Source organism: Camarhynchus parvulus, chromosome 19 (assembly GCF_901933205.1).
Source record: "Camarhynchus parvulus chromosome 19, STF_HiC, whole genome shotgun sequence".
In the NCBI taxonomy this organism is placed as follows: Eukaryota; Metazoa; Chordata; class Aves; order Passeriformes; family Thraupidae; genus Camarhynchus; species Camarhynchus parvulus.
In genome coordinates this window covers 7,691,868-7,714,814 of record NC_044589.1, presented here as the reverse complement: position 1 = coordinate 7,714,814, position 22,947 = coordinate 7,691,868, and the positions used below count along the sequence as shown (strand labels likewise).

General features: G+C 40.6%; 1 protein-coding gene across 3 annotated transcripts in view; it reads left to right on the top strand.

The window, feature by feature from the left end:
- NCOR1 (nuclear receptor corepressor 1) overlaps nucleotides 1–22,947 on the top strand; it is a 55,881-nt gene that overhangs the window by 174 nt on the left and 32,760 nt on the right. For 2 of the 3 annotated variants that reach the window (XM_030962423.1, XM_030962420.1), the window contains exons 2-10: nucleotides 12,938–13,115; nucleotides 14,367–14,503; nucleotides 15,992–16,187; nucleotides 17,131–17,313; nucleotides 19,184–19,297; nucleotides 20,568–20,624; nucleotides 21,069–21,121; nucleotides 21,842–21,908; nucleotides 22,288–22,460. In XM_030962423.1, the coding sequence (XP_030818283.1) occupies nucleotides 13,008–13,115; nucleotides 14,367–14,503; nucleotides 15,992–16,187; nucleotides 17,131–17,313; nucleotides 19,184–19,297; nucleotides 20,568–20,624; nucleotides 21,069–21,121; nucleotides 21,842–21,908; nucleotides 22,288–22,460 (1,088 nt within the window). In that variant the 5' untranslated portion in view covers nucleotides 12,938–13,007. Of the gene's footprint in view, nucleotides 1–188; nucleotides 561–12,937; nucleotides 13,116–14,366; nucleotides 14,504–15,991; nucleotides 16,188–17,130; nucleotides 17,314–19,183; nucleotides 19,298–20,567; nucleotides 20,625–21,068; nucleotides 21,122–21,841; nucleotides 21,909–22,287; nucleotides 22,461–22,947 lie in introns of those variants that run through there. The other variant, XM_030962421.1, reaches the window with a different exon arrangement.

The window sequence follows — 22,947 nt, the reverse complement described above, 5'->3', positions numbered from 1 at the left end:
CCCGGCCATCCCGTCCTCCTCCCTCCTCACGGGGACGGAGCCCTGTGGTCTCCGGGGGGAGGGCGCTGGAGCCAGGGGTGCCCGTGGGGCAGCCGCCGGGGGTGCGGGGGGTTGGCGGATCCGGGGTGGGGTGTGCCCGGTGCCCGCGGGGCTCTCCCCCCATTGACGCTGAGGGTGCGCGGGGATGGCGGGGCACGGAGCGCTGGCCCTCGCTGGGAAGTTTGTGCAGAAACCCCAGAGCATCTCCGTGCTGGGTGTTCGTCCTTGCGCTGTGGGCAGGAGGAGTGCAAGTTAAAAAGGAAAAAAAAAAATTAAAAGAAGGGTCAGTTCTTCAAAATCGTCCCCTCGGAGGCTCGGCCAGGAGCGCGGTCGTTGCTGAGGATGTGCTGCGGCCACAGCTCCGTGTCGGGCGAGCATCGCTGTCAGTGCCGGGGAGTTGTTGCTGATGCTGACGCTGAATTATTCATATGGGACCTGTAAACATCCCCGGCTTCTGTCATCTCCGGGCTGCTGCAGGGCACAATGGAAGTGGCTTTTGCTAGACATATTCTGACTTGATGGTAAAGAACTTCGTGCTTGCTGATTTTTCTGTACTTAGAAAAGCTGTGTGTATCAAGTGGGTTGCTGTTAGGCAGGAGTCGAGGTGGAGGTATGAACTGTCAGTGGCAGACAGGCTCAAGTAAGCAAGTAGATCCTGTGAACAATCTGTTGTCCAAAATCTGCTTTTCGTGTTTCACAGATATGGTTTTTACAAGTCTGTTACCTTTTAATGACTCTAAATATTGGTGTAACCTGGGACAACTTACTACAGTGGAGATGTCTAGTCTTGAATACTTGATTTTTGTGGCAGTATTCTTTTATTAATTTTCTATAGTTATGAACTGTTTGAGCTCAGATGGGGATTTTTATCCTAGGCAGGATGATTTGAGAGGTAAAATCCAGAGCAATTATAACAAAAGCTGGTGTTGGTAAGTGGGATGGCACCAGTGTAAGTGCCTGAAGAAGTGGACACAATTATGTCACTGCACACAAGGACTGTGCAGCTCTGTTGCAGTTTTGCACTGGAATTTTATTCCACAGAATGTTGTTATTCGTGATTAACTAAACAACCTTGACATTTGGAAAGGAAGTCTGGAACATTTGAAGTGGATTTCTAGTTAGCTGAAATGTGGTGTCTTGTGTTGGGGGATGAAAGAGCTTCGTGCTTAGCTCAGGGATTCAGAAGTTCAGGGGAAAGAAGCCAACTGCAGTGACCCTTTTTTGTGAAAGCGTGGTTAATTTTTTCTATACGTCGCTTTTCTTTGTGATATGGTATGGGCTGCTGAAGAAAGAGAGTTCTTTTGTGATTTATGTGCAGGGTAATTTGTTTGAAATACACTGTTTGATGTTGGTCACTAAAATACCTAAACTTGTTGCTGAAATGTGGGGAAGAGCAGTGTTTTGGAATCTTCTTTCTAGGAGTTATAATGTGTGCTTTTTAACGTGTGGAGAGGATGTTGCAAGTGTTTGCTTCCACATGTGCTGCTTCTCTCTAGCTTCTTAATCATTGCAGCCATCAATTAAAAGTAACTCTCCAGACTGAAATGACATGCACAGAATCAGAATATATTCATTTTGCTACCTTGTGCTGCTGCTGTTTTGTTTTGAATACACTTTGTCTCCTACAACTACTCATTTTAGTTGCTCTTTCAGGGCAGACATGTTTTCCATTGTGATCTAAAAGGATCTACAAAACTCCCTCAAAAACTGTGGTAGAAGTAGGGACAGACCCTAAAGCTCCTTTCCAATTCCTCCCTCAAGTCCCTTTCCACAGCCCTTGTGCTCCTCTGACTGCATCTTCTGAGTTATTTCATTTCTCAGTTGTAGCATGAATGAGAGATGCTCGCAGGGAAGGGAAGCTGCCTCTGCTTCAGCTGCTGTTAAATGCATGAAAGCAACTGAAAAAAACCTTCTGTAGTAGAGAACAATATTTCTTATAAATAAGAAATTTATGCTCTTTCAAAGCTCTCTGCAAAAGTTCTGGTGAAATGTTTTATTCCTCAATATGGCCTTTTGCCTACAAAATTATTTAAATGAAGGCTTTCTTGGCTGATTGAAAATACTCTTTAGAGTTCTGGTGTGTGTAGTGACTTACATTGAAGATGTTAACAATTGTTGGAGCTGGAAGGGGTCTATTCCTTGTGCAGGTGCAGTGCAGCACAGAACAATCTCAAGAACAGACCTGTAACCAGACAGTGGTTTCATAATGCAAGCAAACGTTTCCTGGATGCCAGGCTTGAGCTCTTCAAGTCATTTATGTTCTTTAGTCAAATCTGAATCTGTGTTTTAATGTTGGGCTATTAACTGAACATGGTACCTTCCCTCCCTACTGCAACTGGTCCAGATAAAAATTCTGACCTATGCAGCACTGCTGTCTAAATATTTACTTTGTGATACTCCTAAATCATGCAAATAGCCAGGACAGTGCTGAATGTATCTTCCATTTCAATGTCTCTCTCCTTCAGTGATTCTCCCTCAAGTAATGAACTTCTGTGGGGTTCCTTTCCCTTCCATGCTCCTTCTGTGGGGTTCCTTTCCCTTCCATGCTCCTTCTGTGGGGTTCCTTTCCCTTCCATGCTCCTTCAGTGCTCTCCCAGCCTCTGTTGAATGCAACCTGGGCCTGCTGGGGCTCTGCTCAGTGAGCTGTGTGAGACAGAGGGCTCAGTCTTACCTTGGAGCTGTGTTTCTTCCCAGTATCCTGAGAGATATTCCCATGTCCTTGCCCAGTTCTACATCTAAACTACTCATAGTGTTGCCCCTCCCAGACTGTCTTGATAAACCTTCTTTTTTTCTTCAGGCTTGAGGAAGATGTTGGTCTATGTGGTTTTGAAGTCAGCAACTTTACCTCCTTAGGATTGCAAGGGTTATTGCAAAATTTAAGGTACTCTCTTGGTACAAAGATGCATCAGCCCTCTCTGAAGAATCCTATTGTTCATAACTTTCAGCAGTAAAAAAAAATGTAGAAATGAATGTTTCATGCAGATGGATTACCTGGACAAACTGTTGGCCAGGACTTAAAAATTCTGTTCATGTTGAGTGACTGTTCTCGGGTAAAACTGAAAATGAAAATACAGTCACAAAAGTGTTGAGGAAAAGGACACCTATAAATGAGAAGGGATGATGTTAAGTGTAAAATATGCTTTACTTGCTTGTGCCTCATGCTGCAGGGAAAGGACATTTGGGTAATTCTCCTTTGTGTCCTCACCACGTCAGAGAGCTCTTGTCCTGTGGGAGCTGCAAACAGCCCAGAGCATTCCCTGGCTGTGGGGCACAGAGCTCCACTGAAACTCTGCTGGGCTTCCTGGGCACAGCCCGGGGCTGCCTGCGAGAGCAAATGCTCTCCTGGAGGGATTAAAATGTGTTCACGTTTCAGGGAACACAGCTAACAAATGTGAATATAAATCAGCTGCAAACCCGACTGAGTCCTGTCATGTTTGTCAGTGTTACAGAGTTAACACACAAGTTCATGACAAGTTCAAGTGCTGCTCAGCAGACAAGGCAGGTATATGATTTCAGATCTGCTGCACTTTTCACCTCATTAATAGTATTTTGGGGCAAAATGATGAATTACTGTAAGTCAAAAAACTGTGTATACCCTATAGAGTTTTGTCTCATCGGGTTCCTATTTTTCAACTCTTGTTCTGTTTTAATTCTGTCTGAAATGTTGGATTTTCAGAGAAGGGATATTTGCAAAGTGGGAATTCTCCCATATAATCATTGTAACTTCATGGTTTAGCTGTCTTGGAATGTTGTATCCAGAGCCTGGAATAATAAATGCCACTTGTTCCATTTTAGCCATTATTTGTATAGGTGCTGGTGTTTCTCTATGGTCTCAAAGATCAGACTTAGGCATATCTAGAACCTTGAAGTTCTGGGTTGGTTTTGGGTTTTGTTACTCCAGATCTAAAGGATTATTTGTACCACCCCTAGGTTCAAGATCTCTTTCATTCCCTGCCTTTTTCTGTGACTTGGAGGCAGTTGTACCAGTCCCAACTGGAGTTATATCTTTATATATTGTTGCATTTCCTGTGAAATAGAGTATCTTAAATGTAATCCTATATGTAGTAGCAATAAACTTTGTTTCCAGAAGGCCTGGGTGCATTTCCTGTGGAGTATCAGAATGGACCAAGTCATTGTTCTTAGATACAGTTTAAAAAAATGTTATTTTAGCCTTTCTGTACTTTTTAGTTAAAATCTAGACTTGATTTTATCTGAATCCAGTCAGCTGAGAGGAATTATGAGGTTGATACTTGGTTTGCCCTGACCCTTTCTTTAGAAGTGTTTTTTCTTACAATCCATCATAGTTTGTGGATTTAGTCAGTATGGACTAGTCAAGTTATATTTCCTTTTCCAAACCAAAGCTGCTTTTAAAAGCTGTCACTGCAGATCCACTTGTGATAATCGGTGAACTACAAGAAGATCCTGAAAACTTGGAACTGTGACCACAGAATTTCTTGGCTGTTAGATGATGTCAAAAGGAATTTTACCTGCAGGTGGATTAACAGTGAAGAAATAAATTCATGTGTAGGAGCTGTTCTTGAGCTGTCTACACTTTCAGACCAAAAAAGGAGAAGAAAAATGGTTGTTCTGAGAGAATATTTTATGCACAATGTGTGATGCACATGAAGTTTGAGGTATGGCTGTTTCTAAGTAATAGGTGAAATGTGAGGAAAGAGGTGAAATGGAGCAAACCTCAGTGAGTTGTTGGACACTTGTGAGTGAGGATGAGTTGCTGAGGAAGGTTTTTTGCAGTTCTTTGTGGTTTGTGTAGCACCTCTTGAGTCTCTTGCCTGCTGCGCTGGAGGATGCCTGGGCTGGTTTCTGTTTCACATTGCAGTTTTCAGGGTGAGGTTTGAAGTTTGCTCCAGTTATATTTCAGAACCAGTGGAATTACCCTGTGGCAGGGATAGGGCCCTTCGGAAGGGATGAGGGAGATGTCTGGGGTTTGGGAACTGCTGGAGTCACCTCAGAAAAAAGCTGTTTCCTCTTGGGAATGTGAGTCCTTCCCTGAGCAGCGTTTGGGCTCTGGAGGGTTTGCTTTGCACATTCAGTTCTGCAGATTTGGGTTCTTTGGCTCACAAAATTTTTTCATGGTGTGCATTAACTGTGTGCTATTTATGATATTGGGACAACTGGGAATCTGGTGTTCCTTGGAAAATGTTTTTAGGAAAGAAGCTATCTTTGTTTCTATGACATACTTTTAAAACAAGAAAACCCTGTAATGTTTGTACCCTTCTCAGTTTTAAGTCATTGCTCTGTGGTATTTTTAGTCAAGGAAATGTCTACATCCTTAATTTCCATTTCTGAAGGGAGGACTTCCTCCTACCTCTTTTGGCTGGTTTTGGTGTTCTTGTGACCCTCCTTGGCAGAAAGATCTAGATAAGCTCCATGGCAGGGTGTAAGAGCTGTTCCTCCATGAAAATCCAGGAGGAGCTTTCCTCTCTCAGGGATTCTCTGTCTCCCAGGGTGTTACGTGGTAACTGCTGAGTGGATGCTGGAGATCTGGACTCTTATTGGAAGTGGATGTGCTCAGCATCCCTCTGATTTTTATTTTATTTTTTGGTAGGCAAGTGGGTAATTGATCAGAAACTTCCAAAGATGTTGATGTGATCTTAGTTTTTCCTGTTATTTCCTCTCTATAATGCAGCAAACTTGTGTATGGCCTGGGCCCTGAAATCATGTATTAGCAACTTTTCTTTGAGATCATAAATTACAGGAGGGATTAAAATAGAATTTCCAGGAGAGGAGTATCTTGTCAGCTGAATTTGATCAACCCCATTTTGGTAAGCAGAAATTCTATTTGTATTTGTAGCAGGAGAGAGAGAGAAAGAAAGAAACTGTTATTTAAGATGGAGTATAACAATGCGATCCTGAGATCTGGCAAGAGATTGGATGTAAATTACATGTGTAAGGATACAACCAATTTTTACCTTTTGAATGGCAACAAAAATTTCTTTGAATGACTCTTAAATACTTATTTAATATTTAGTGTTCAAAAACTATTACTTGAAGTACTTTAAGCAGCTGGTTACCTGTGAATGGGGAATCTTTTCCTATTGAAGTATGGAGTATAAAAACCTATTTTAATTTTTTTGCTTCCCTTGTTGGAAATGGAAAAGTCTTCCTAGTACAGAGTCAGTGTGACATCTTGAATTGACAGCTGTAATGCTCCTTAACTTGTGTCACATGTGTAATTGGCTAAATTAAAGTTTACCATGTGTCATGGAGAATATGTCAGGCACTGTAGAGCTGTGGATGTTCAGAAATAAGATGATATTGTACATTAATGGAAATTTCAGGGCGTGAAAGGGGTTGAATTCAGATGTTTGGAGTTTTCTTAGCATCTATTTTTCAAATACCCCTGTTGGTTGATTTATATGATGTTAATAATTAATGGGGAGAATGTTGCTCAGTGCTGGTAGTAAAACGCAGCCTTACAGATGTAACTTTTTTACTGTATTTCTAGCAGGGATAGAAATAATGATTTTTCCATCAATAACTTTGTGAGTAGAGGGAGTGCAACTGAATGAGATTAAAGATCTTGGGAATTTATGGTGTATTGGGGAATTTATGGTTCTGTCTGTCACAGAAGAAGAAAAGGCATTTGCACATGTGGAATTGTCTTGGAAAATTCAGCAGTGAGTTGTTCTCAACTTGGAGAAAATACATTCATTGTTTCTGTTCATTCCAATAGCATATGTCCTTGTGCTTTGACTACAAGCTTTTGAGAATTCTGCAGCATAAAATTGAGTGAAAAAGGAGTGAAAGAAAGATTAGAAAAAGTGTGAAAGAGGCCCTGATCTTTGAGGATGACGCCTGTGTTCTGCAGAAATGGGAAGCACAGTACTCTGGGGCGTATTTAAATGACCATTACTCAAATTGTCTTTAATTTTAGTTTTGACCTTTGAACTTTTTATTTTTGCTTGTAGCACACAAAGAATTTTTCATCTTTTGGAGAGTATGCCCAGCAGATTTTTATACTTAGCAGTACATCTCATCTGTAGCTTGACCATTGTAGCTGGAATACAAGTCCTTCAGTTTGAAAGCACAGAATTATCTTAAATCTGCTCAGGCATCAATATGATTATTGATGGGTGGGTTCTTGAATGAAAACCTTCTGGTGGGTTCTTGAATGAAAACCTTCTACCTTTCAGGATTGTCCTATCTATTGATCTTGTGGCTCACTTCCCATCCCATCCCAATTTGCAGAATTTTGTAGTCAGGCTTCAGGGTTGACACAGATCAGTTTGAACTTTAACTTCTTTACTTTGTCACTAAATTTTGCCATCTGAATAAATGTCATTTGACTTTGCTGATGAGTGGACACTGAGGAGTGACTGAAGGACTGATGAGTGCTCTGGCAGTGTTTGGTGATTTTTTAGGGAAGATTTTCTAGACTGTTAAGGCAGTGTGAGCTTGCAGCCCTACTGGAAATGTTCTGAGCACAGGGATTTCAGATGGGAGATGATACTCAGCCTTGTACTGTGTCCAGTAATTCAAAGAAATAACTTTTTCTATGGAATTGGACCCATTGAGCTATTTTTAGCAATCTGTCTTGAATGGGCATGTTAGTGTTTTCTGGTGTATGGCATGATTAATGATTACCTGGTAAAACAAAATACTGCTGGGAAGATTTGTTTTGCAAAGCTAGCAATGCACTAAAGGGTTTCGCTTATGTGACTCCTGACTTGTAATTTTGATTTGTTTTATGCCATTTGAAGCATTGTGTCTTGAAGGGTCTGTAGTTCCTGAAGTCTGGTCAGTGTGATTAATAGGCTGGTCCATAAATACAGCCTGATTTTGGTTTTTTCCATGAGGTAGTTTCATTACCTTTTGATGAAGTGAAATCACAGAAATAATTATTCACAAGTATTGTTGTCATGCCTTGGATAAGGCCTTTCAAACCAACTGCTGAAATACTCCCTCACTCTTCATTCTCTAGCCAGAGTAAACTTTGAATAAATATCCCTGAATTCATTTTGTGATTCATTGTAGCTCCCCTGTGCAAGGCAGAGCCTCCCTTGCTCTGCCATGGGTTAGTTACATCAGAGCTCAATTTACTAAAGCTGCTGATTTAAAAACAAAATCCCCCAACTCGGGCTAGACTGTAATCTCATTCTTTGCACAATTTATATCATACTTAGTTTGCTCAAAAACAAGATGAGGAAAATTCCCGAAAGGATGTGAAATTTAATTAGCAAATGTTGGTTAAGCACTTCAAGATGGCACGAAAATTACTCTAAATGCAGAAATGTCAGCTTGTTTTGGATAGCTGAAGGAAAACTGAGTTTCCCCATGAGACTGGTCTTTTGTCCATGAAGGTAAGAGCTGGAGACAGGATATTCCAGCAAGTGGAGCAGGTGACTGCCCTGCCCTGGGACAGCTGCTCTCAGGTCTGTGTGGCCACACAGTGAAGGGCTTTGGGGAACTGCCCTGCTAAAAATAGTCCCAGTTTTTAACCTGCTGTGTTTTTCCAAATGAAGAACTGCTTCACTCAGGCAGCGCCTTCAAAGTGCTGCAAGAATTGAGTCTTATTTCTGATTCAGACTTTGACTATTTCCTGGGGAGTCTTTGATAGATTTTTTAACCTTTCTGTGACTCATTTTCCCACATGTCTGCTGAAGATAGTTTGTACTTCTGCTTCTGAAACATTTTGAGTTCTGGAGATCAGGCTGAAATTACGCCATGATTGTTGCCATTATAATATTCAGTTCCAAATTATTTCCAACTTACTCTAAATTCCCTGCATATGGTGAATGTAAGTGTGAACAGTAGCTTTTAAGGGAATTCTGAATAGGATCTGTTCAGTAGTTTGAGCTGGCCAAAGACAGAAATATCATCATACCTTTAGAAATAAACATTGTTAAATCATTTCCTTGCCCGAGAAGCTCAAATCAACACAAGGCCAAGTATCTCTTCACTGTTCCTGAATCCATTACTCTTGTCATTGCTTTTTCTCCCCTGGGTGTCTTCCCTTAACTGCTTCTTTTTTGATTCTTTGCTCCTATGTGTCCTGTAGTTTTTATTTTTTTTTTAATATTCATTTGATGCTACTGGGTTTCCTGTTTTGCTGTAGAGTCTGGGAGTGTCAGTGAAATGGGACATTATAGCACAATTTCTGGCTTCTGAACTGCAAAACAAGAAATATTTCTTTCTGCCCCTTCTAATTCTCAATATTTGATGAGACAGACAATTTGCCAGCCTGGTTGGCAGCTGTATGAAAGTATTCATGACCCAACTTTATCTTTGTGAGACATGAGGCAGAATCCCAAAGTCTGTAACAGCTTTTTTAAACGTTTATATATTTAACCTCTGAAATTTGCAGAATAATATGAAAAGGTACAAAAATACTTGTCTGACAAATAGAATCTTGCTGTCATTGAGCAGGGTTGGAAGCTGATTTCTGCTGTTGTAATTTATCAGGGGTGCTGAAAATGAGGATGAGCAGCCTCTGTTCTGGCAGGGGAGAGGAAAGCAGTGCAAGGATCAGAGAGGCAGAGAGAGTTAATAAATAGTGAGGAACTTTCCAGGAGGATTCTGGTTGGCTTTGGGTAGAGCAAGAGGAGATTTGTCGTGACTAATGAAAGGATACAGCAGGGAGGAAAGCCCGGATGAGGTTGTTTACAGTCTGCACACACAGTTACAGTTTTATGCAAAAGGATGGCTGTATTTAAACATAATCTGGATGTATGGAAATTGGAGAGGTTACAGCAGGAAGCTGGCACTGCCCGCACTGCCCAGGAACTGGATTGACGAAGAATAATCTGTGTCTGCTGCAAATGTGTGAGCAGATGCTGAAGAGAGAGAGGCAGATGCTTTTGGCTGACAGGTCAGAGGTTGCCTGTAGAGAAATAGGAGTTGAAGTCAAGCACCTCCATCCCCGACTGCAGACAGGGAGAAACAAGCAGAATATCAGTGGTAATTCTGCTGGCAAAAATTGGGAAAAAATCCCTCCCCTCTCAGCAGAGAGGATAAACAAGCTCATGCTGCAGGAGCCTGGGAGATGAGGGGTCAGATCAGGAGACTGTGCAGGCATGTGGATGTGTCTAGCAGGAAAAGGAGGCTTAGAGGGAGGGAATATTGTACTTCAGTGTCATTTTATGTGTTTGTACTCCAGGGTTGATTTTATCTTGAAAGAAATGAGATCCCATGCAGGATCCCCATCCTTTAGCTCCCTCCCCACCTTGTAATTGCCAATATGTGACCACATGTTTTCCTCTGCTGTTGCCCCCTTATCTCTGCTGCTGTTTTGCCAGTTCCCTCAGGGAGGAGGAAGAATGGTCCCCCACCTCTGATAACTTCATGTTTTCTTTTTTTCCTCTCTGTGGTTCTCACCTCTCATATTTACCATGATTGTAATCTCTAATGCTTCTTGTTGCCTTCCTCTGCTGGCAGCTTTCATTTATTCCCCCCTTTAAAAAAATTCCACCATGAACATGATCACACTTGCAGTTTTCAATAGGAGAGTCATCAGATTCAATGTTGTCCTATTTATTATGTAAAACTTGCAGTTATCAGGGGGTTTAGGTTGACATTTTTGAAAGGATGCAGGATGCTCATTCTTGTACTCCATGCCCTGTCTCTCATCTTTCCATGTCCAGTGCAGAATCTGGAGAGATGGTCAGGCCCTCTCACTGCAGTTGCTTGTGAAAGATTTCAAGATAACCCCAACCTAATACTGTGTCCACTGAGGTTGCTGTGAATGGAGAAATGGCTTTTATAGCGTCACAGAAAGTGAGCATTGCTTGAACTTTCAGCACCTGGGTTAATGATCAACTTGGGTGTTTGACTGAATATTGTGGGAATAAGGAGCAGATGTAGCTTGACAGAGAGCAACTGGGAAGGACCTTGAATCATGCAGTGGTTGACCTATATTTGTGTGTGATTTCTTTCCTGATCCCCTCTGCATCCCCAGATTCTTCATATCTCTGCACATGAAGCTGCTGAGGGAGCACAGGTTGGGCCATCAGCAATTCATCAAACTGAAATTTGTATTTCCATAGCCTTAAAGTGTTTGAGCATCTTTATACCATGGAGCCAGTTCATTATTGATGAATGTGCCCCAGCCTGTGACAGGAGGAGTTATCCCATCAGCAAACATTGGATGGAGCTGACAGCTCTGTGCCAGAGCTTTCATTCCTGTGAAAGTCCATGTAAGAAAGGCAAACCAGAGGTTATCTTTTGGCTCTGGTTTAGGGGTGCTGTGGAGTGCTGAGGGACAGTTCTCTGCTCTCACATGTGCAGCTGAACCTGCTGGCTTTGTGACACTGTGCTTTGATTAAATGGAAATCATATGACTCAGAGCCATTAGACCATCACCTAGTAGGTAAAGCTGTGCTCCAATGAATGCAGTGTGAATGATGAGGTATAATAAATGTTAATGGTGAAGCATTCTGTTACAGCTTGTCACTTGGATATGAATTATAGGTACTATAATAGATGTATAGCTACTATAAATAGATGTATAGCCACTATAGTGTACTATAAAGCACACTACTAGTGATCTGTAGTATTGCTTTGAAAGAGAAACTGTTGTCTTTTTCCTTGATTTTTCATAGCTGAAAATAATGTTTAAGAGGTAAATGTAAATTTGTCTCATTATTCTGGTAGTCCAACATGTAAAGCTTTGTTTGATGGAGAGTTAAGGAGGAAAAATCCCCTGACCAGAACAGAAATGATAAAATATGTCAGATATACTTTAAGATCTGTTTGTATAGCTTGCTCTTGGCTGAGCTGGTTTTGCCTATTGGCTGATAATGGAAAATGCAGTTTATAGGTGATGTCTGTGAAATGCTGTGGATTAATGTGCTGTGAAATGTAGCCATTGAGGCAGGGATCAACAGTTTATTTGAAGGTCTGATGTGTCTGCTGGGCTCTGGGCAACAGGTTGAGAATTTGCCCACATCTGATAGAATTCTGGATTTAATACACAGGCTCCCGGAATTGCATCTTTTGAACTATCAGAGAAAAATATTTTCTGTTTAAAATATATTTATGTCCCACTTTTTTGCTTAGAGCCATAATTTACCCACTCAAAACACTGATGGGGGAGCAGGATTGAATCAGTTTATTTGGATCTTCAGCAGCTGCAGCTATAGCCAGCCTCAGGCATGCTCAGACTTTGCTAGGGAACTTGTCTGGATTTCTGCAGTATTTAAAATCTTTCCCCAATCAGTTTGCAGCTCAGTGTTTGCTCTCCATCTGCAGCTGGAGAATGCAGCAGAGGCAAAGTAGCCATTGATCGTCAACTAAGCAGGATTGTTTTCAGGCTTTGTAGTAATATTCGGTTTTTGGCATCCTGTAGGAGCCAAACTATGCTGGCATTTGAAGCAGAGCTGGTCTTCTGCTTTGTGAGTGCCTGTTTTGCTGACTGCTTGAGTTAAGCTGCTGTTGGGTGGTTGGTGATGGCATTCAGGGCCCGACTAAAGCACTGGGATTTAGTGAGCTGTAGGTGACACTGAGTGCAGCCCTAAGACTACCTGGATCTGAAAGTCAACAACAGTTCATGGAATCCAAAAACTTTGTAGAAGAAACAAAAGTGAACTTCATGTTGTGCTAAGGAAATTTACTGTAAATGCAGAATCCAGCTATAGACTTATAAGCTCTTTAAAATTTATTTAAAGTGACCTACTTTTCTTATCAAATTCGAAGTCAACTGGTAAAAGGATGTATTCCGACTATATAATCCTCAAATCTTTGTGTAGACAATGCTGACACGTCTCATTTTGAGCCCATTTAAGACCCGTTAACATGTTTCAGACTGGAGTAACCTATTAAATAAATACATCAGGAAAAAGCTTTTACTGGTAATGGTTGTTTTGCTTAGGTGACTATGGCTGTAATGTATTGTGAGTACATCTGGTACTTCAGTGCTTATCAGCGATCTTTTTCCCTTTAGGCGGTTTCCTAGAAACATGATTGCTTGCTGGTCTTGATCTCACAGCTTTGTGGAGACTCCTTCCCTGATAATGTCAAGTTCAGGCTACCCTCCGAACCAAGGAGCTTTCAGCACGGAGCAGAGCCGGTACCCGCCCCACTCTGTGCAGTACACCTTCCCCAGCACCCGCCACCAGCAGGTAAGGGACACCCCGAGCTGGGCTGCAGCCTGCCTGCACTTCAGGGGCTTGCCCTGCCCAAAAGGGATTCATTCTGCCTTTTAAACCAAGATAACACAACTCTTTCACATTTGAAAACACATCCACGTGCCCTGTTGGGAGAGCTGCTTGGTTAAACACTGGTGGGGTGGCTTCTGCTGTTTTACTCTGCCCTCCTTGCCATTTATTAATAGAAACGTCCTGGTTTTATCATTGCTTTCTCATGGTTTGAATAAATTCAGCAGGGGTTGTGTTCCTAAACTTCTGTTGCAGTATTGGGCTGGAATCTCTGTAAGTTTAGTGTGGTACTTGTCAAAATTCTGTGCAAGGTGGAGAATGTGTAAAAACTTGTGTTACCCTGATTTTTTTTCTGAACCAGCTGTACCAGTGCTGCCAGCTGAATTCTGCTGGCCAGAATGGGAGTAAAGGATTTCTAAGGATATCCAACTTGCTCAGTTCTGCCAAGCTTTTATTCTGCCATCCTGTGCTCTGTGCTGTGGAGGGCCAGCTGTTGGCTTTACAACAGTTCAGGTTTCCCTCATTTTCATTACATTCTCCTCTTGCTGCAGATACTTTGGATGATACTTTCTTCTACCTCCATGTTATCAAAAAGAAATTCAAAAACTGAAGCTTTTTGGCTTGCTCTGTGTTTATTTTTAGATAATTTATGAAAACTGCATCTCATGGGTAATGATCTATTACATGTCTTGTAGAGCTTCTCTTCAGTCAGTGCCAGCTGCATATAATTTTTAAAAGCAAGTAGTTGATCACACAAAAATACAAATAAATAATCTTGTAGTTCACTTTGATTGTAAATTGTAGCAATTGGAAGATGCATCTTGTGTGACTCTTAGTCCTGATTAGTAATATCTGATATAAAAATGTCTTGAGGTGGTAACAAAAGAAATTGCCTCGAGGTTGCTCTCATTTTACCACTTTGCAGTTGGATGTGCAAGACTGATTTTAAAGGATGTTTTTTAAAGGCTATTCATCTGCTTGCTGCTGACTCATCTGTGTTTTGTTAGAAGTTGCTAATAAATTAGGTGGAATTCCTAGTATAAATATTTAGTCTCTTTAAAGTTTATTTAAACCTCAGAACTGCCATTCGCAGACATTTTTTGAGCCGGAATAAGACTTTCTCAACCTGGTGTCACTCTGTATTCAATATCTTTGGAAATGATCATGGTCAGTGAATGCTTTTGTTCCTGCTAACACCAGAGGTGTTCCCCTCAGGAATTTGCCGTTCCCGACTATCGCTCCTCTCACCTGGAGGTCAGCCAGGCCACGCAGCTCCTGCAGCAACAGCAGCAGCAGCAGCAGCTCCGGCGCCGGCCCTCGCTGCTCTCCGAGTTCCACCCAGGCTCTGACAGGTGAGGAGCCTGACTTGGAAGGGTGGGAGCTCCTATCTCGTGCCTGCAGCTGCTCTGGGGTTACCTGAGGACACAGAGTGGGCAGCAGCAGGGAATCAGAGTTTACTTTCACTTTGCCAATATCTTCCTTCCCAAGTGAAACGGGTCAGTGCGTGGGGGATGCTGAGGGATGATCAATGTGCATCATCATTGCTGTACTGCTGGGAGGTTCGAGAAGGTTTCCAGTGTCAAGCATCCATTTGAAGAGCACTGAATATTCTCTGAACATCAAATTCAGAGATTAAAATCCCACTGCAGATCAGAATAATATTAACTGGATTGTAGCAAATTAGCAGGAACATGCTTCTCTTTAGGGAAGAGATTAAAATATGGTTTATGCCCTCAATTCTTTCGTGTGGTAGGCTGCTGGTGTACAGTCATAAGTAAGTGTTAGGGCCTGTAGCAACCTCTTCTTTTCTTGCACTTACTGCTTTTACAAACCTTCTTTTGCCTTGGACTCTTAGTGAGTATATCTGCTTGGAGCAACTTTATATGCAGGATTACTGCTGGAGGTTTATTTTGGCTGTAACTGACTGATCTGGTTCTGAACAAATACCCATGATGAATGTTATGTAAATACTGGTGTGGCTTAAAATCTCATTAGGATATTCCCAGAAATAACTTGATGATAGTGAAATCTGGGGCTCCCATATTGCCTTCATCTCATGTCAGCAAAATGTCAGTAAGGCTCTGTTTTAGTGCTGAGAATCACAGCAGCTTTTAGAGTTCTCAAAATTGAGTTTATAGCAGTAGTAAATCACCCCCCAGACTGTGAATTTGTAAAAGCTTATTTGGTAGTTCTGGCAAACTGCAGGAAACTGCTGCTGTCATCTCTTCAGTGGCACTTCATAGGAAGATGTTGAAGCATGTGAGGGTCTTTTATGGGCATCCTGTGCACTGCACTGGGAGCACCAAGTGATAACTGTTGAGCATTTTTCTGAGAAGGAGGAGTCTTTAAATGACTCATGGATTGAATCAATGACTGCTTCTGTCACAGAGTAGCATTTTAGTAGAGATCAAGTTCCAAACAGACTCATGGCTCATCTCAAGTGTTCTGTGTATATTTAAAAATTATTTGGCTGCAAAAATTCAATAATGGAGCTGTTGTGGCCATCTTCAGTGAAATATAGTACTGTGTTTTTCTCATGGATTTTTGGTGGGTTTATAATTTGAATCAGATCTTTGATTTGAACAATATCCTTGTAGCAGAGCTGAGTTTCTTTAAGGTTGTGTAATGATAGGAGTGCCTTCAATTTGAGATTCAAGTTCACTTCCTCTTTTCCAATGGATTTTAACTGTTGTATTTTTGAAGTCATATTTAAAAACATTTATCTGCTTTACTGTTTAGAAGGAGCTTTACCAAATGACATCTCCTTTAAAATTAAAAAGCATTGAAGATTCTTCTCATATCAAAAATGTGTATTTTAACAGTTAATCTCTTCTGTTTAGGCCTCAGGAAAGGAGAACTGGTTATGAACAGCAGTTCCATCCAGGTCCATCTCAGACTGATCATGATTCTCTGGAGTCTAAGCGACCACGTCTTGAGCAAGTGTCTGATTCCCATTTCCAGCGTGTCAGTGCAGCCACTGTCTTGCCTTTAGTGCATCCTCTGCAGGAAGGGTTGAGGTCTGCAGATATTAAGAAGGTAAAGCCATTTGCTGGTACAGTGCTGAAGGTCTAACTTTCTGTGTTGCTAATTGGATTTTTCCTGTTAGGTAATTTTTTTGTTTGTTTAGGTTTTTTCTTTAATCCCAAAAATTTACTTTTACACATTATCAGAAGCTGTGATCATGAGTCAGTGTTACTCTCTGCCTCAGTCTGACTCAAACACAGTAAATAGACTGGAATTCTGAGTTGCCACTACTCTCTTAAGTCACTCAAACCTCAGTTGTAAAATGATTGTAGCATAGTGCATGAAATATTTCTGCTTTTCAGCTGAAAGCTGCTGGCAAATCCATGCAAGTCCATTTTTTCCTGTAATTAACATCGGGACTGAATAGTCAAAGTACTTCCTTCCACCCCCTTTTCCCTTCTAAGCATTTGAAATGAATCTGCTTATTTACATAACACTAATTATACTTGTCACTGTCTCATTTTGGCTAAATCTAGGACAATCTAGTTTGGGGTGGGTATTTTCTATCTTAGATATTGAATATTAGAGCTAAATTCAAGAGAACTTCACATTTATAACCACAACTAACTCCAGATGTGCTTTATCAGGCTGGTCATGATTATCTTCAAGAATATCCTCCTCAGTATAGGTGCAGAATATTGAGGAGTGGATCTCAAGTAACCCTCCCTTTAAAAATCAAAGTTACTGTTTACATTTATGAAGATCTATTTTTAAAGGAAGGTCTTATTTTGCTTTCAAGGTAAATATTGCAGTATGGTGTTTAAAAAAAAAAAACTTTGAAATTACAGTATCATAAAAGATTTAGAGTATTATGAAAACTTTAATTGACCTCTCAACAGAGATATAGATAACTGAAAATTGTTGTTAATTCCTGGGTGTTTGGTTACTGGGTATTCATTTCCAAGTTATGACTGATTTCCTCTCTATCTCCCCTCATCTCCTGTCCCCGTGGAAGGACCCAGCTTTTGGAGGAAAGCATGAGGGACCATCTTCTCCAATTTCTGGTCAGCCTTGTGGGGAGGACCAAAATGCTTCACCTTCCAAGCTGTCAAAGGAAGAATTGATCCAGAGCATGGACCGCGTAGATCGCGAAATCGCAAAAGTGGAGCAGCAGATCCTGAAACTGAAGAAAAAGCAAGTAAGCACAGCAGGCACTGCTCTTGTTTTCCACCAGTGAAGGAGGTGTGGAAAAACCTTATTTGGTGATGTCAAATTTTTGGTTACATGAATCAGATGAAGAAGTTGAAAAGGAAGGGTTTTGTGTGTGATTTTGTTTTAAATAAGTTGGATGTCATGTAGTTTTAAACATTTTTGAAAGCAGGAGAAAGCCATGTAGGAAGAGCAGCGGTAGATGGGTTTATATTTGAAACTGCTGTGAAACAAGGGCACTGTGACTGTAATTTCAGCTTCAGAGCAGCCTGCTGGCTGAGGGGAGGATCATCTTTCTTCTTTTGCAGTCTGTGCAAGGGGAGAATCCCTTGCATGCATCTCCAAAACCAGAGCTTGTACAAAAGCCCCTGGATCATCTGCTTTCCCAAGGGCAAGAGATCCTCACATCTGGAGCTAAGGCCAGCCTTGGGGGAAAGTGCAGTAGGAGAGGTGCAAACAAACACAGAGAGCAGAGAAATAAAGAAGGAAATATCACTTTGTTTTTGTATGGCCCTGGCCATGCTTTGCATCAGAGATCTGCACTTCAGCCACTGGAAGCAAAGGAAGTGTTTGCTGGCAGAAGTTGTTGCTTTCCCAGTAGCTGTTGTGGCCAAGTAAACCCACCCTTCAATCGAGGCATCTGTTAGTCATTGACAAAAACAAAGTCCTTGTTTCCTTTTCCTTTTGTGACTTTCAAAGATCCAGACAGAAAAAGTGCCAGCTTTACTCTTCTAGTTGGAACTCTGGAGGAAATGAGAGTTACACTGTAGAATTTGTTAACTTGTAGGTCCAGGATAACAAACAGACAATTTATGGTCTGGAAGTGTTTAATTACGTCTGAATTTTAATGAGCTGTAAAGTGACCTCCAGCAGAAAAACAAAAAAGGATGTCACTGAGTACCTGTTTGTGTGGTAATGATGCTTATCTCTCTGTGTACTTTTCCACAAAATCAGCAAGTACTGTGTAACTCATCTATGAAGGGTCATCTCTGCACATTTGTCTGTGATTTGACTTTAAAAAAACCTACAAAGTTGATATTGAAATAATTTAGCCCAGATCTTAGGGCATTCTGCTAAAATTTGAGGGAATTCTTGCACAGCAATGTAGCACATTCTAGCCAGGATGGATCCCTGGTGTCAGAAGTTCTTTGCTGTATATTTGTGGCAGGCACAGGTAAAGGATATTTTAAAAATGAAGATGTCACTGAACCAGATTTATGTGATGTGAAAGTAAATCACAGCAGTAGATTTAGTAGGAAAGGTAGTAGTTAGCTAGGAAAGGACTACACAGTGGGTTTTTTGCTTTTGGTATTTTTTTCTTTGCTTGTTTGGTATTGTAACTGTCTTGGAACTTTAATGCATGTGGTGTGGTTTATTTTTGCTGTGAAGTACCTTTAGAATGATGTTCTCTGTGGTGTGTTAGAAGGACTTTTGTACCTTTTGAAGCCATAAGACAGCAGTTATGGTGACACTTGAACATCTACAGTGCAGAAAGGCAGCTCTGTGGTTTATTTCCACTGTGAGAAGGCGGCTCTGATGTAACTGTTCTCCAAAGTTGATACTTTTGTTTAAAGTTAAATAAAGATAAATTACAAAGTGACAGTGGCTTTAACTGTCAAGCTGAAATAAGTCTTATTCAAGGCAGGTGAGTCTTGTGCACAGGTAATTTGAGTTACCAATAGTACAAAAAATAGTCTTATTATTGTCCCTGAGGGCATTAAAACCATTTCATTCATTCCTTGTCAGTGCAAAACGAAATAAGAGGCAGTGCTGACTGATCAGCTGCGTGTTTTATCTCTGGTGACTAATTACTGGTGGGGGGAACATGGATGGCTGATTTTCTTTCTTTGGTCTCTTAGCAACAACTTGAAGAAGAAGCTGCTAAGCCTCCGGAGCCAGAGCGGCCGGTGTCCCCTCCTCCCGTGGAGCAGAAGCACCGCAGCATCGTCCAGATCATTTACGATGAGAATCGGGTGAGTCCTCTGCACCTCACCCAGGGCCTCCCTCTGCCTCTGTGCTCACATTCATTAGGTCTTCATTTACTTCCATGGAGCAAATTTTTCTGTTTTACTGATTTGCCCACCCCTCTTTTGCTATTCGTTTGCTTCTTTAAATGAAAGATATTTTAATGACATTTTTATTCTCGAGCATGGGAATCTTCCTTCGGTCTTCCTTGGGTCTCATCCTTGTGCTGAGATGCGTGAATTATAGATATATATAAACACACATATATATCCTCTTAAGTGTGTGATATGAAAAGTGCCTCAGAAATTCATCTTGAATTCCCTGTTCCTCACATGAGCTGACAAACTTGGCTGAAGACTCTACTTTTAAATGAGCTGAAAAGAAAAAACTGCATATGTTGTAGGATTTTGTGCCTTCTTTATAAACTCTGACTTCTGGCACTTCATATCTGTTCATTTATCCAAATCTTAAGTAGTAATATATGGGTGAATTATGAGCTTGTGTTGTTTAAGTGGTGAGAAAAGTTCAGGAGCTCAGTAATATTGCCAACAGTAACAGCAAAAATGCTTCCTGCCTTTTTTTCCCATGGTAGTTTGAGATTAGGGAGTCAGATATCTGGGGGTTTTGAAAGTATTGTGATCTTCTGTGAGAGTGGTATATGTTTGTTTAATTTCCCAATTTTGATCTGTAGTTTAGAGGAACAGCTAACTTCTATTACAATAGGTTGGGGTGTTTTTGAGGAATTAAAAACCCCCTTCAAAACAATGCTAGATTTTGTACAGTACAACTGTGTCCCAAGCATTCAAGCATGAAAGGAGGGGTCAGAATTATTTTGTGGTTTTCACTTGGTGTGAATGAAGGACCTTTGACACACTTTGTGTGTTTATGTACTCATGGATTCACACTCCCTGATTTGGCAATTGGAGAATTTTAGTCTCTTAATTCCATTTTTCAAAGCTAATTATACTTTATTTTACTGGATACCTTTCTTCCTTTTTATAATTACTTGCTGTAATATGAAATGTACAGATTTTTTGAATTGCAGAGGTCAGTTTCTGCTTTTATGCTCTATCAGCTTCCAGACTGGGAGATCAGAGTCACTACTAAACAATTCTGGTACAGGTTTCTTTATTTGCTGAGGCAACATTGCAGAAGTAGGTTAAGAAGGATCTCATGTGTTCAGGCAGGGGTTTAGCAGAGAACATAGAGTTCAGATCCACATTTGACATGAACTTCAGTGGATTTACTCAGACTATACCAAAAAAATCTTATTTGCAGAAAAAAGCAGAAGAAGCTCACAAGATTTTTGAAGGTCTTGGTCCAAAAGTTGAATTGGTAAGTTGTGAAATTCAGGTGGTTTTTTTTTTCTTTTGTGCTATTTTCTGTGTTGCCAGTTGCTCTAATTCTGTTGTGCTGAACAGCTGTAGTTCTGTATGTGTAGAAGAAATGTGTGTCTGAATGCACTGGTGAGTTGGGGCTTGAATGAGTTCATTGGCCATGTAAGTGTGATTTTTAAAGTAGATTTTAATCTATTTGAGAGGACATTTTGAAGTATGAAGAAATGAATTACTATTATATACAGAAGTAGTTATAATCCAATTTTAAGTAATGAAATTTATGCTTTGTGCTGAATATCTTGTAGTCCCTTCAGCTCTGCTGCATCTCAGATTGAGTGCACTGTTCTCAGAATACTAAAATATTGTTAAATGTGGTGCATACACATTTATAGTTCCATGCATTGCCAAGTGCTAAGTGTTCCTTTCTCATCCTGAATTGCAGCCACTTTACAACCAACCCTCAGACACCAAGGTCTACCATGAAAACATCAAAACGTGAGTGCTTTAATTCCCTCTCATTGTCCCATCTGGGGATCTGGACTTGAACATTCCCTGACATTTTTCATTGCTATAGGATGTGTGAGTTTAAACCAAAACTCAAAGCTTCCAGTCCTTGTGACTTTCTGATTTCTCTGTTGTAAAACATTTCTGCAAGATCTGCATTATATGTGCTGAAGGCAGAGGGAAGTCCTGGCTTTCCATCTTCATTTAAAGAAAAAAATATGTAATAAACATTGAGTTGGCTGTCCTTTAAAAACTTCTCTTAAAAAAAGTAATTCTTGCTCCACTCTATCAAATAGATTTGTATAGCACTTCCAAAGTACTTATTTCTTGAGTAATGTATTGGAAAACTTAGCTTTAGGGCTGAATTGCAAAGGCTTTTCCCCCATAAAAGCATAATAGCTTAAACCAATTTTTCTTCATTTTAATATATTATCTCTCTTGTGGTTAAGGAAAGCACCTGCCTTGAAATTGGAACCTTTTGTGTCTCAATTGCTTATTCCAGCCATCTGCAAGAATCTCCTCTCTGAAATAATAGAGTATTAGGGGATTTAGGTATCTTAACTTCATTGGGAATTTTCCCTATTTTTTACCCTGAAACTGTTATTCATAATAAAGATCTGACATCTGGAATTGAGATGGGTTTTGTTGAGTAGTTTTGAAGTGCTTGATTTTTATATAGTTCACTTTTTTTCCCCTAATTTTGTTTTCCAGAAACCAGGTGATGAGGAAAAAGCTGATCCTATTCTTTAAAAGAAGGAACCATGCAAGAAAACAACGGGTAAGAGCACCATGGTTTTCTAAAAGGAGCATGTGGCTGGTTTTCTGTCTGGAACCGTGTTTTACATTTGCAAATATATTAATTAGAAAAATAAGACTTCAGCTAAAACAAGTGTGGAATATTTCTGGAAGGCAGTAATGACAATTACCAAATACCACTAAGATGTGTAAAACAAAGAAATAATGTATAATATTAAAAATCTCCATTTTTATATCCACTTCCTCACCTTCTCTGTGCTGGAAATTTGGTATAAATCATCTTCAGCATGGCAAGGACTGGAGCAAGAAATATCTGTGCATTCCAGGAGCCTGCCCATGTGGCATGTACTGATCACTTGGTGTATTTTGCTTAGTTCAAGGTTTGTTTTGGAATTTAACAGGAACAGAAAATCTGTCAACGTTATGATCAGCTGATGGAGGCATGGGAGAAGAAAGTGGACAGGATAGAAAACAATCCACGCAGGAAAGCCAAGGAGAGCAAAACACGGGAGTACTATGAGAAACAATTCCCAGAAATCAGGAAGCAGAGAGAACAGCAAGAAAGATTCCAAAGGTATTACTGGAGATTTGAAACATTCCTCCAAAGTATCTCTTCAGTCTTTTATTATAAAATGATTTATAATAAAATTAGTTAATTTTAATGATTAAGCTTTATGTTCATAACTTTATTCCTTTAAAAAGAATATTAGTGTGTCACAGTGTATAAAGTGGAATGTTCTTCCCTTTGTTCACTGTGTTTCCATGGCACTGAGCTCAAGTTTCACTTCCCATCCTGAGGATCTCCAGGACTTTATCTGTCCACTGTCACAAATGTCCCCTTTGCTGTCCCTCCCCTGCAGTGTGGCAGCAGTGCCAGCCTCATCCCTTGGTGTCTCTCAGGCTGTGGTGATGGCCACAGGGTTCCTCTCCCATGTCCCTTTTCAGATCTGCTGTCAAACCCATATTTTCTAAAAGGAACACAGGAAAAGGGCCAATTAGCAGAGACTGCTTAGCTTGTGGTGTCAGTGAGATGAGGAGAGTTAAGCTGCTCAAAGAGGGGT